The 13,451-nt window shown below is 64.9% G+C and overlaps 1 protein-coding gene across 2 annotated transcripts in view; it reads right to left on the minus strand.

Moving 5' to 3' along the window:
• Positions 1-292: 292 nt before the first annotated feature.
• The window catches only part of MEF2B (myocyte enhancer factor 2B), a 75,046-nt gene continuing 61,887 nt past the window's right edge, over positions 293-13,451 (minus strand). For both annotated transcript variants that reach the window (XM_075902830.2, XM_075902832.2), the window contains 7 exons: positions 11,229-11,432; positions 10,654-10,782; positions 10,345-10,525; positions 6,447-6,592; positions 5,517-5,628; positions 5,084-5,192; positions 293-1,832 (listed from right to left, as the gene is read on the minus strand). In XM_075902830.2, the coding sequence (XP_075758945.2) occupies positions 1,532-1,832; positions 5,084-5,192; positions 5,517-5,628; positions 6,447-6,592; positions 10,345-10,525; positions 10,654-10,782; positions 11,229-11,432 (1,182 nt within the window). In that variant the 3' untranslated portion in view covers positions 293-1,531. The remainder of the gene's footprint in view (positions 1,833-5,083; positions 5,193-5,516; positions 5,629-6,446; positions 6,593-10,344; positions 10,526-10,653; positions 10,783-11,228; positions 11,433-13,451) is intronic.

Here is a 13,451-nt window from a genome sequence, read left to right on the forward strand (position 1 = left end):
AGCTAACAAGGGTCTGACTCCCATCCTGCCCCCCCCCCACGCCCTCAGCTGATGGCCAGGTACCCTCCCTCCCCCGTCACCCCTGGGAGTATTTGTGGGAAGTGGGGCTGCTCGGTGTGGCAGCCACACTCTCTCCAGGGCTCCCAGCCCCCCACTGGCCTCCTGCCCCCCTTTCAGGTGCCGCTAACCTGATTTGGGGACAGGTGGGGGAGGGGAAAGGAAACCCACCCCTCCCCCCACCTGCCCTGCCAGCAGTATCCCAGCCCCTCACGGGGCAGTGAGATCACACAGGGGCCAGACACACCCAAGTTTTTATTGGTTGAACCCGGGGCTGGACAGAACTGAATAAATAGAAAATACGTCCGAGCGGCGGCTGAACACTGTGAATCCAACGCGCGGGCCCGGCCGAGACTCGCTGGGTGCCGAATCCCCCCGCCACCTTCCCCCCGGGGCGGGGGCTCCCCCGCAGACCGGCCCCCTCCCCAGCCTGCTCTGCGCAGGGTTCAAAGGCCAACGCCCTGGCGGTCCCCACAGCTGGTCCCGGGCGGCTGGGCTGGTGCTAGCGGAAGGGGAGTAGGGCACCTGCAGCTGGCTGCTCTGGGGCAGGTGGAGCAGGGGCAGAGCTGTGGGGCAGGAGGGGGGCCCTGGCTCCCCTGTCCAGCTCAGAGGAACAGAGCTTCCACCCCCAAAATGCATTTAGCATGAAATCAGAGAAGGGGAGGGGTGTATTTCAAACAGAGAGCGGGGGCTTCCTGTGGGCACTCACAGCCCAGAGGGTTCTGGGGCACCGAGGGGGGCTCTCCCCAGGCGCTCACAGCCCAGGGGCTTCTGGGGCACCGAGGGGGGCTCTCCCCAGGCGCTCACAGCCCAGGGGGTTCTGGGGCACCGAGGGGGGCTCTCCCCAGGCGCTCACAGCCCAGGGGGTTCTGGGGCACCGAGGGGGGCTCTCCCCAGGCGCTCACAGCCCAGGGGGTTCTGGGGCACCGAGGGAGGCTCTCCCCAGGCACTCACAGCCCAGGGGGTTCTGGGGCCAGGTACTGAGGGAGCCTCCCCCAGACACTGTGAGCCCATGGGGTTCTGGGGCCAGGCACCGAGGGGGTTCCCCTGGGCCCTCTGAGCCCATGGGGTTCTGGGGCCAGGCACCGAGGGGGTTCCCCTGGGCCCTCTGAGCCCATGGGGTTCTGGGGGAGGACACTGAGGGGGGCTCTCCCTAGGCACTCACAGCCCAGGGTGTTCTGGGGCACTTAGGGGGGGCTCCCCCAGGCACTCTCAGCCCAGGGGGTTCTGGGGCCAGGCACTGAGGGAGCCTCCCCCAGGCACTCACAGCCCAGGGGGTTCTGGCCTTCCTGCGCCCAGCACTCAGCCATGCTCTGTGGTGCCCCTAGCTGCCCTGGGGTGGGGTGGGGGGGTTGAGGCTGCGCAGGGGACCCCAGGAGAAGGCCCAAGTGCTTCCGAGCAGAGGAGGCGGCGGGCGACAGACTGGGCCTGCCCCTGCAGTGCGGGCGCCCCCCACCCCGGCCGCCCGGCCCCCCTATCTCTGCCAAACGTCCGTCACTTGCAGGCGCTGCATGGGGCCGCCCCGGCGCTGCTCCTCCGCCGGCGGCCGGGGCAGGACCAGCGGGTAGGGGTAGGCCTTGGCGTACTCGTCTCGCTGGTGCGGGTCCCCGGGGCCGTCGCCAAGGGAGGACAGGCCGCTCAGGTGCTGCGGGGGGGCCGAGCTGCAGCTGACTCCCGGCGAGACCCGCTCCGACTTGATGCTGACGGCCTGGTGCTGGGGAGAGCTGCTGGGCGCCGGGGCTGCCTCCTGGGGGGGGAGCATTCTGCCGGCCGCCCTGCGGGAGGAAAGAGGGGGCGTGAGCCAGGCCGGGAGCCGGGGGGGACGCGGGGGGCTCCGAAGGAGGAGGGCGCCAGGGGAATCTCTCAGCCCGAAGCAGCCAGGCTGAGGCCGACCTAGGACTCCCGCCTCTGTCCCCACGAGCCTCTCCCAGGCACTGAGCCCAAGGAGATCTGGGACTGGGCACCGAGGGGTTCCCCTGGGCCCTCCGAGTCCATGGGGCTCTGGGGGAGGACACCGAGGGGGGCACCTAGGCCCTCACAGCCCAGGGGGCTCTGGGGCACTGAGGGGGGCTCCCCCAGGTACTCACAGCCCAGAGGGTTCTGGGGCACTGAGGGGGGCTCCCCTAGGTACTCACAACCCAGGGAGTTCTGGGGCACTGAGGGGGGCTCTCCCAGGTACTCACAGCCCAGGGGGTTCTTGGGCACTGAGGGGGGCTCCCCTAGGTACTCACAGCCCAGGGGGTTCTGGGGCCCTGAGGGGGCTCTCCCAGGCACTCATAGCCCAGGGGGTTCTGGGGCACTGAGGGGTTCTCCCAGGCACTCACAGCCCAGGGGGTTCTGGGGCACTGAGGGGGGCTCTCCCAGGCACTCACAGCCTAGGGGGTTCTGGGGCCCTGAGGGGGCTCTCCCAGGCACTCACAGCCTAGGGGGTTCTGGGGCCCTGAGGGGGCTCTCCCAGGTACTCACAGCCCAGGGGGTTCTGGGGCACTTAGGGGGGCTCCCCCAGGTACTCACAGCCCAGGGGGTTCTGGGGCATTGAGGGGGGCTCCCCTAGGTACTCACAGCCCAGGGGGTTCTGGGGCACTGCCACACTCCCTGACTGGCCGGGATGTGGGGCAGGGGGGAAAGTTTGCTGAGCTCTGGAAAAAAACGGCCCCTCACCCCTGGCCGAATCCCCCCCGGGATTTGCACTGGGGGGCGGCTCCTCTTCTAACCAGTTGTGCATCGGGCGGGGGAGAGGGGTGTTCAACTCCCTCCCTACAAGATCCCCCAGCAAGGAGAAGCTCAGTTAGCAGGCGATCCCCTTTCTTCCCTGCCCCCCGCCCCTTCTCTGCCCCCCCTTCTTCGCTGCCCCGCTGTTCGCTGGGGGCAGAGGTTCCCACGCGCTGCCCCAGCCCGTGGGCCCAGGCCTCTAGCAGGAAGCTGGTGCCATTGGCGACGGGGGTGAGCGGCGTGTTCCGCATTCCTGGCCGGCGCGAGATTAGAACAGGCGGCCAATAAAGCGCCACCCTCTGGGGAACCAGGTTCCCAAGGGCTGCCCCCGCTCACAGGCCTGGGAGAGCAGCTGGGAACCCGGCTCCGAGGGGCGGGGGGCACAGTGGCCTGGGCACTGCCAGGTTTGAATAGGCTTTGCAAACCTCCCGGGCCTGCGGGCAGAAGGTGGCAGGGGGTGTTCTCTGGAGCAGGAGGCTGGGGGGTGTCAGAAACAAACCAATCCCCGGGCTCCTTCGCCCAGCCCCAAATGCAGCTGCGATCAGTGTGCTGGGCCCGCAGCACGGGGCCTGTGGCGGACACGGGCCGGTGGCCCCGGCTGGAGAGCCGTGCTAGCGAAAAGGGCGCGTCTCTCTCCCGGTCCGAGCATTTGGGGCACAGCAAGCTGTCCCCCCAAACCCCGCCGGCTCCCTCCCTTGCCTTGGACAGTAACCACGGCTGCCAACCGTCAGTTCATTTACGGACAGTCTAAAAAATTAGCTGAAATTAGACGAGTCCGTAAAAGCCGTAAAAAAAATCAGGTGTCCGCACATTTTGTAAAAGTGCAAGACAATTTCAAACCCCAGCAATTATTCTAGAGCAATTCATAGAATCATAGAATAATAGGACTGGAAGGGACCTCGAGAGGTCATCGAGTCCAGCCCCCCGCCCTCAAGGCAGGACCAAGCTCCGTCTACACCATCCCTGACAGATGTCTATCTAACCTGTTCTTAAATATCTCCAGAGAGGGAGATTCCACCACCTCCCTTGGCAATTTATTCCAATATTTGACCACCCTGACAGTTAGGAATTTTTTCCTAATGTCCAATCTAAACCTCCCCTGCTGCACTTTAAGCCCATTACTCCTTGTCCTGTCCTCAGAAACCAAGAGGAACAAATTTTCTCCTTCCTCCTTGTGACACCCTTTTAGATATTTGAAAACCGCTATCATGTCCCCCCTTAATCTTCTTTTTTCCAAACTAAACAAGCCCAGTTCATGAAGCCTGGCTTCATAGGTCATGTTCTCTAAACCTTTAATCATTCTTGTCGCTCTTCTCTGTACCCTTTCCAATTTCTCCACATCTTTCTTGAAATGTGGCGCCCAGAACTGGACACAGTACTCCAGCTGAGGCCTAACTAGTGCAGAGTAGAGCGGCAGAATGACTTAACGGGTTTTGCTTACAACACACCTGTTGATACAACCTAGAATCATATTTGCTTTTTTTGCAACAGCATCACACTATTGACTCTCATTCAACTTGTGGTCCACTATGACCCCTAGATCCCTTTCCGCCATGCTCCTTCCTAGACAGTCGCTTCCCATCTTGTATGTATGGAACTGATTGTTCCTTCCTAAGTGGAGCACTTTGCATTTCTCCTTATTAAACCTCATCCTGTTTACCTCTGACCATTTCTCTAACTTGCTAAGGTCATTTTGAATTATGTCCCTATCCTCCAAAGAAGTTGCAACCCCACCCAATTCAACATCTCCAGCGCTGCTTCAGCCATTGGACTGCAGAGCAGCGGGAATTGGACGTTCCAGGCCCATGACTGAACGAGAGTTAAATAGCAGGATGTTCTTGTGATGTACGAACGACAACGATTCCTTTTGGGCCACGTATGTCATCTTAACAGAGCACAAAAATGACGCCCGTAAAAAAGAATGTGTCTGGCCGTAAATGTTTCCCGATTTGTCTGTAAATGAAATTTCTGTGGGTTGGCAACCCCGGCAGTAACGAACCCACGGCAGGAGGGGATCTCTTTGCTAGCCCGTGCCCCACTCCTGCCACCAGATGGCACCAGAACCTACGAGGAGGCGCCCGCCCAGCCTGCGTCTGGTTTCGCCCTCAAAGCCGGGAGGGGACCCAGCTGGCCGGCGACCTGGGGCCCAGAGAGAAACGGGGAAAGTCCCCCAAAGGGGATGATCTAACCCTGCCCCCTGCGGCGAGGGAGGCTGGGGAAGGGAGCCTCGGCTCCTGCATGGATCCCCCCGCAGAAGAGCCCCGCTCTGCCCCCCGATCCGGGGAGGAGGCTGGGAGCTAGACCTGGGTCTTACCCCAGCGGCAGGTGCGCGGAGGCGGCCATGTCGCGGTGGTGCTGCCAGGAGCCAATGGTGCTGGGCTGGAGGAAGCCGGGGTGCGGGGGGGCCTCGCCGGACCCGTACTCTGCCAGGGAGAAAGCCCAGGGGCCGTGAGGGGGAGAAGGGCGAGCCCGGAGGGGGCAGACCCAACCTCTTCGCACCCGCGGGGCCGCTCACACCAGGGCTGCGCCTGGGAGAGATGCCAGGGGGCTGGGGATCCGCTCTGGGTGTGCCCGGCTCCCGCCCCAGCGGCAACGGCCGGCGGAGGCCAGGCTACGAGCCCTGGACAGGGATTCCCCGAAAGGTCCCAGGCGGCTCAGTTCCATCCCGCAGCCCCTGGCGAGGGTGGGGAGACCTCAAGGCACAGGGGCAAGCGGGGGTCCCAGGCTGGGGGGTCCCCCAGGCCTACCTGCTTGGCTCGTGGAGAGGAAGGGGAGGCCCCCGAGGCCGTGGACTGGCATGCTGGCGTTGCTGGCAGGCAGCACCGGGCTCACCGTCTGCAGGCCGGGGTAGAGCGATCGCTGCCGAGACAAAACGAGCGTCCGGTGACCGAGCTCCCAAGCGGCGTCCCATCCGGGCCCTTCCCCCGCTGCTTCCCGCGGCCCTGCAATCACTCCTCTCCCGAGCAGCCCAGCGCGCTCTGCCCGCCCCCCAGCAACGTCCGGCGGGCGTGGGCGGGCAGGGCCATGCAAAAGCCCTGATGATGCGAGAGTGCACGCACGACGTGATGGTGCGAGAGTGCACGCACGACATGATGGTGCGAGAGTGCACGCACGACGGTGGGAGCGTGCGAGAGCAGGACTGGCAGCGTGCACGGGGCTGGGTGCGCTGCACATTGGGGGTGAGCGGGCCCTACATCCCGGTGCACCCCCACTGCCAAGGGATCGTTCCTGGCTCTTTTTGCCCCAGCGGGCCCAGCTCCCAGAGCAGAGGCTGCCGGGCAGAGATCTGGCTTTGCGCCGCACTCCCCTGTACAAACCAAGAAACCTGGAACTACCCGACAGCCCCCTCCCTCCGTCACGCCCCTTGGCTCTGGCTCCTCTACCAGGTTCTTCCCTCGCTCCCCCGCCCCGTGCTGGCACCCACCAGCTGAACCCCCTTGAGGGCCACAGCCTGGCCGGGGCGCTATGAGGCCTCTCAACAGTGCCCCCCCAACCCTGCCTTCTCCGCCACCCCCAACTGGGCAGCTGCTTTTCCACGGGCAGGGCCGGTCCTGCTGCCTGGCTGCTAGGGCTCTCCAGGGCTTGCACGGGTTCAATGCAGGCTCGCCCGGGCAGCTGCGTTTCAGGGGGACCCTTCCCCGGCCCCCGTCACCAGGCCGCACGCGCGTGGCACTTACCGCCGAGGTCAGACCGCTCCTGGCGCCGGACAAGCTGCTGTGGGTGTCCACCCTGCGGCCGTCTGCCCCGAGGTAGAGCGGGGGAGGGGTCTTGGTAGCCAGGGCTCGGTTCAGGTTGCCATGGGTGAAGAGAGGGTAGCCAAGGCCTAGGCAAGAAGAGGGCAAAAGTTAGCGGGTCTGGGAAGCTCCGGGGCGGAAGCCCAGCTCGGGGCGGGGAGAGGGGTGTGATTCGGAGCCATCTCCGAGGAGGCCCGGGGTCGCCGCGCGCCCCCACAGCGGGTACGTCCAGCTCCTGGCACAGCGGGCTCCCTAGGCAAACGATAACGACTGTGCCGGCAAATTCGCCCCTGCCAGGAGCGGGCTCCGGTGCTCCAGAGGGGGCGCCCTGGCACCTGGGGCATGGCCGGAGAGCTCTCCGGAGCCGGGCCGTGTTTAATTCGCAGCCGCATTTCTCTGCAGCCGCCACCCGAGAAGAGAGGCCACTTGGGGGAGGGGGAGGATTGGTTACGAAACTTAGGAAGGCCCAGAGCTGCCAAGTCTGGAGTCTCGCAAGACGGGGGAGGAGCGTCTCTGAAATCCCCAGCTCCGGGAGTCAGGGGGACGGCGCGAGGCTCTCGGCTTTCCTTCCCAAAAAACGACGCGTTTTGTCTGTGGCGAGACGCTGGGAATTGGGACCCACGCGCCCAACGCTCCCCGTTGGACAAGTCCCCTGCTCTCTAGGGCCAGTCTGGCGAGGGATCGTTTCGGGAGGGGCGGGGCTAGCGCGGCGGGGCCGGGCCCGAGGAACGCAGGCGGGATTCCAACGCTGCCGGGCCCTGGGCCAAGCCGAAAGCCACCGGGAGGCAGCAGAGGATGCTGGGAGCCCCGGCCCAGGCCCCTCGGACGGGTCGGAAAGCCCGGCCTTCCCGGAGCAGGGCCCGCAAGCAGGGCCACTCATCTAAGAAGTGTGCGAGGGGAAGGAGGGGGAGCTCAGCGGAAGCCTCCTCGGCTGCTCTGACTGCAAACCCACTTCCTCCTCCGAGCAGCGGCGCACCTGGGCTGCGGCCAGGACACCAGGGTCAGGTGTGGGGGGGGGAGCCGTGACGCCATTGGCAAGGAACGGAAACGGTTTGCTCCCGGGGCCGGCGGGCTCTGAGCCGGGGACTCACAGCCCAGCTCGGGGGGCAGCCGTCCCTCCGCGCGGGCACCCCGTGGCAGGACCTCCCCCCTCCCCACGTCACTCGCACAGAACGGGCAGCAGCGCCTGCTCTCTGGCCCCATTCCGCCGTCCCCCCCCCCGCCCTGGGAGCGGCTGCCCCCGCCTCCCCGGCCGTGGCCCTGCAGCCACGGAGGGCACCTCTCCCCATGGATCTCCCCCAAGCCTCTTCACCCCTTCCTGCCTCGGGGTGTTGCCAGGGGAGCGGGCACCGGTTCAGCCGGCACACGGAGGAGCGTGGGGTGTGGGCACCCCGACGCCCCGCTGGCCCCCGGGCCGACAGACGCAGGGGAAGATGGAGAGAGCCGCTCCTGGAACCAGAGGGCGAATCCCCCTCCGCTGCTCCCACAACCCCGGAAGAGGAGAGGGCCCGGGCGTAGGAGGCCCCTGCTCTCAGGCCTGGGTCCCTCCGAGGGCAGGGGGCTGGCAGGGCCGTGAAGGGAAAGCCCAGAGCCACCCAGCCCAATCAACTCCCCTTGCCACAGGCCGGGCGGTTGGAAACCTCCTCCTCGGCGCGCATTACATCAGGCCTCCCCCGGCAGGAAGAGCCCCGCGCCCCACGGGGTCACACCAGCCCTGCCCACGGCGCAGCAAAGCCACATGTTACCCACCGACACCTTCGTCACCCACCCCCCCTTTCCCCTCACCCCCACGCCCGGGGAGTTTCCACTGGTCAGCCTCAGTCACTTTTTCCAGCCCACAGTCACCGTCGAGCCTGGTTGCACTGAGAGCGGCTGAGGTTTGCAGGCTCCCCCCCGCCCCGCTTACCCCTTCGCGCCGGGGCGAGGGGCCACTGGGAACCAACGCTCCTGGTCGCAGGGCAGACCGCAACCCCCACCCAAGACGCAGGAAGCCGGCAAGTGCCCGTCCGGAGCAGAAATGCACGTGCGCGCCCGGGCGTGTGGCAGAGTGGGCACGGTGGGTGCGTATGCACGTGTGTGAGTGTGTGTGGGCACGGGTGTGAGTGGGCACGAGGGGGCCGGGCACGCGTGAGCGTGCGTGTGAGTGTGCGTGCGCGGGCATGCACGTGCAGGTGCGTGCGTGAGCGTGCACCCGTGTGCAGGTGCGCATGTACGTGTGCAGGTGCATGCGTGTGCAGGCATGTGAGTGTGCAGGTGCATGCGTGTGCAGGCATGTGAGTGTGCAGGTGCGTGCCTGGGGCGGAGCAGGTGTGTGAGCCTGAGTGTGCATAAAATCAGCACTCATGACTCGGCAAAGCACAGGAAGCAGCTGTGCGGAGTGAGACGGGGCCATATTTACAGTTGCTTTGCAGAGTCTGCCTGCGCTAGTCCCTCCCCACCGTCCGTGCCTTCCGCTTCTTAATTACCCAGGAGGAGCTCAGCGATAAAACCTCGGCTCTCCCCTCCCACCTTCCAGCCCAGGCTCCCCCGGCGCTTTGCAAAGGGCCCGATACCCAGGGGCTGGAGAAATCCCGACAAAACACTTTGCCCTCAGCCCCTGCCAGTTTGTCAAAGTCACAGCGTTTAACGGAGCTGGTCCAATTTCCGCCACGTCCTAATGGAAACTCGCCCGGCTCCTGCCAGCCCGCCTGGCGGACGGACGGGGAGTGGACAGTCGGTTAGGCCGGGCAGCCTGACTCTCGGCCTCGCGGCGCCTCAGCAGTCTGAGCTCCCAGGGTCAGTGACTCCCGGGTAGCCAGCCACGCCAGGACCCCACTGCCTGTCACGGGGCATCCCAAAATGTTTGGCTTTGGTGCCAAACCGGAAGGAAACCAGATTCCAAAGACTCAACCCCCCCACCCAGCAGAGCGACTGCTCCTCTAACCCTCCCCGTCCTAGGCAGCAGCCTGTTCAGCCACAATACGGACGGGGAAGGACGGGGAAACTGAGGCAGGCGAGTTTTGCTGATGATCACGTAGCGAGACAGCGGCCGAAGCGGGACAAGAACACAGGCGTCTTGACGACAGGCCACTGGCTCCCCTGACCATTAGGCCACGCCGCCTCAGGGAGATCCAGGCCGTGGGCTGTTATTTCCGGTCCCCCGCAGAAAGGCAACGCTTGGTAACGCTCAGGGCATGTCTACACTAGCTCGTTAATTCGAGCAAGGTAGGCAAATGAGGCAACCGGAGTTGCAAATGAAGCCCGGGATTTAAATATCTCGGGTTTTATTTGCATGTTCCCAACCGGTCGCCGTTTTGAAATTTCACTTGCCCGAACTCACTGCCGCGCGGCTACACGGGGCAGTGAAACGTTAATTCGAACTAAGTCCTTCGTTTGAATTAACTGGTACTCCTCGTGGAATAACAGTCGCCTCGTTTGCCTACCTTGCTCGAATTAACGAGTAGTGTAGACATACCCTCAGTGGCCTTGATGCCACTGTCAACCTGAAGGGGGCGCTGCTGAGCAAAGCTTGGCTCAAGTTCGGCCCTACCAGCCAAACTAGAACCCCCCAAGGTCTGCTGCGGAGCCCCCCCCCATAACCTCCAAGTTCTGCTGCCGAGGCCCCCCCCATAACTCCCAGGTTCTGTGCCCCCCCCATAACTCCCAGGTTCTGTGCCCCCCCCCCATAACGCCCAGGTTCTGTGCCCCCCCCATAACGCCCAGGTTCTGTGCCCCCCCCATAACTCCCAGGTTCTGTGCCCCCCCCCCATAACTCCCAGGTTCTGTAGCTGAGTCCCCCCTCCCAACACATCCCAGGCTCCGTGATGCCCACCCCATGCCTGGCCTCCTGGGGAGAACACACCTGGTGGCAGCGGCCCCGGGGAGCGCCCGGACGGCTGGCCGTGCTTGGGGATCGCCGACTTGAAGGCAGGCGGGCGGCTGGGGTGCTGGGGGGACCCGTTGGTGCTGCTGAGCCCCCCGTCGCTCCCCGAGGGCGGCGTGCCCGCGTAGGCCGCTTCGTGGCTGGGCAGAGGGGCTGACGCCTGCAGGGGAGAGCGGAGATGTGGGGGGTCACGGGGCAGCGCTTTGACACGCCACGGTCATGGCCTCCTGTGGGGGTGGGGGGAGGGCCCCGCGCTGGGTGGGGGGGAGCGGGGATCCAGCTACTCACGTAGAGCCGGGGCCGGACCACGGTCAGGTCTACTCCCTCGTTCAGCTTCCGGATCTTCTCCATGGGGTCCAGCCCCTCCTCCAGCTCCAGCTCCTGGCTCTCCAGCCCCAAGCCCTTCCGCTTCAGCGTCTGGCAGGGAGGGAGCCCGGGAGTGACTCCTTTGGCGGGGGGGGGGCAAGGTCTCCTCGCCCTGCCCCCCTCCTCTCGTGCCACTACCTCCTCGCCCTGCCCTTCCCCGCCCCCTCACCTTGCATCCCCCTCACTGCCCAGAACTAGCCGTCCTCTTCCCCCTTCTCTGCACGCTCAGGCTTTGGGGAGGGGCGTGTGGGGCACAACCGCGTCCTCCCCGGCCTGCCCCTGTGGAGCTGGCTCTCTGAGGCCCGCTCCCCCCTCGGCCTCTCCGCCGGGGCTGCCCACAAGGGGTGCGTCCTGTACAGCGGCCCCCCGCCCTGCAGGACCCAGGCTGAGACCCCGCACAACTCATGGCACAGGGAGGCTGCTCAGCCCCACGGAGCCGGCTTGGCTGCTCTGCCTTTCCTCCTGCCCCCGTGCGCCTCCCCCCCGGCCGGCGCTACCTCCAGAATGTCGGAGTTGGTGCGGCTCTCGTGCGGCTCGCTGTACTCCGTGTACTTGAGCAGCACCTTGTCCATGTCGGTGCTCGCGTACTGGAACAGGCGGTTGGTGCTGTTGAAGATGATGAGGGCGATCTCGCAGTCGCACAGTACGCTCAGCTCATAGGCCTTCTTCATCAGCCCGAACTTGCGCTTGGTGAAGGTGACCTGGGGAGGGGAGGGGACACAGGGCGCCGTTCCACACTGGGCACCGGAGTCACGGCCCGGCAGACCGACAGGCTGGGGTCGCCTGCAGATTCACACCAGAGGGGATACACCAGCGGTGGGCAAGATCCGGCCCACCAAGCCGCCTGGTCTGGCCCATGGGCTGCCCTGCCGCTCCCCTGCCCCCAGGCCAATCAAGGCATGAGGGTGGGGAATGAGCAAAGCCATTCGCTGTTCAAAGTGGCTGGCGAATCCCTCTGCCCACCAGGGTATCTAAAGGAAACTGCCCATCTGCATGGGGGGCGGAACCAGAGCCGGCCCAAGCTACAGGCTGCCCCCATTGTAGGGGGTGCGTGTGGGGCTGCTGGACCGGGCGGGGGCGGGGCCACGCATGTGCTGGGCGCCTGGGGGCGGGGCCATGCATATGCCTCACTCCTGGGGGCGGAGCCGGGGCCTGGGACACACGAATGGCTCGGACCGGCGCCAGCCCACGACCATGAACCAACGTTGGTCAAGCCCAGTGCTGGGCCCCACATTTCAAGATGTGCAGAAGCTGGAGAAGGTGCAGAGAAGAGCCACCCCAATGACAAAAGGCCTAGAAAACAGGAGCTACGAGGGACGGCCGAAAGAACCGGGTCGGTTTAGTTTGGAAAAGCGAAGACAGGAGAGCAGTTTTCAAGTATCTAAAAGGGCGGCACAAGCAAGAGGGAGCGAAATTGTTCTCAGCCTCAGAGGACAGGACAAGAGGCCACGGGCTTGAATTGCAGCAAGGGAGGTTGAGGTTGGACATGAGGAAAAACTTTCTGTCCGGATGGTGAAGCGCTGGAATAAATTGCCCAGGGGGGTCGTGGAATCCCCCTCTCTGGAGAGATTGAAGAGCAGGTTGGACAGACACTGGATGATCTAGACGGTGCTGGGTCATGTCGTGAGGGCAGGGGGCTGGACTTGACGACCTTTCGAGGTCTCTTCCAGTTCTAGTCTATGATTCTAAGTGGCGTCCCTGTAAAAATGATTGCCCGCCTCTGGGCTAACCCAACACCCACACAGCAGGGACGCAGTCGCTCCAGGCCAGACTCTCTGGCACTCGGCCCCCACAAGCCGTGACCAGACTTGCCACAGACCTCGGCTGCCACGTAGGCCGTTTGCAGACGCGCTGCTTCTACTGGGATGCCGGCGGCCAGCGGCCGCCCGCCCGCCAAAGCGAGCGTGTCTGGAAATCTGGCCCCATGCGTGCCGGGCTGAAAACACACAGCGCTCTGTCGGCCGAGAGTATAATTAGCCCCGACCTCAGAGCGCTGAGAGCTAAACCTGGCGCGCGGCGCTCTGCCTGTGCTTTCCCACGGTGCGTCCAGTCTGCACTGCCGCTGCGACTAGGCGTGCGTGTGCACTCGCACGCGCGTGCGGCGCCGTCGCACCAGGGTGTGTTTGGTACCACGCCGTGGCGAAGCGGTGGCAAGAGCCATGTGTGGACACGGCAGTGGGTTGTGTCCATGTGTAGTAGCAGGTGGAAGGAAGCCCCGGGGGAAGGGTGACTGTACCCCACGCAGCAACGGGGGTGGAATCTGCAGATTTGCCCACACTACGATCACACCGGGATTAGTGTCCACGTGCCGGCTGCCACGAGGCCACAGCAGACCCTGTCTCCTAGCGCAGGCAAGGTCCTGCAGGCCCTGTATGATCCCTGCCCGGCTGCCACATGCCCCTCTGTGCATGGCCGCACTGAGAAGGGCAGCTATTCCGCCGCGCCTTTTGGAGAACTAACATGCGCGGTGTCCAGGGATCAGAGTTCTAGGGCGAAGGGGTGTTTGGTGCCTGGTGCCGGTGGGCACAGCTTGCTGGCAGCCTGGCCCTACCAACCTCAACCTTGACTGCTTTAGTGCCCTTCCCCTGGCTCCCACCAGACCCTTTCTCCCGCCCTCCCTCCTGTTCATTAACATCCCCATCCCTGAGCCTCAGAGCCCTTCCTCCGCCCGCAGGGTCGTGGCGTCTGGCGCGGTGCAGACGCACACCTGGCCCGGGCCG

The sequence above is a fragment of the Pelodiscus sinensis genome, chromosome 32 (genome assembly GCF_052426305.1).
Source record: "Pelodiscus sinensis isolate ZL-2025 chromosome 32, ASM5242630v1, whole genome shotgun sequence".
NCBI classification, from domain to species: Eukaryota; Metazoa; Chordata; order Testudines; family Trionychidae; genus Pelodiscus; species Pelodiscus sinensis.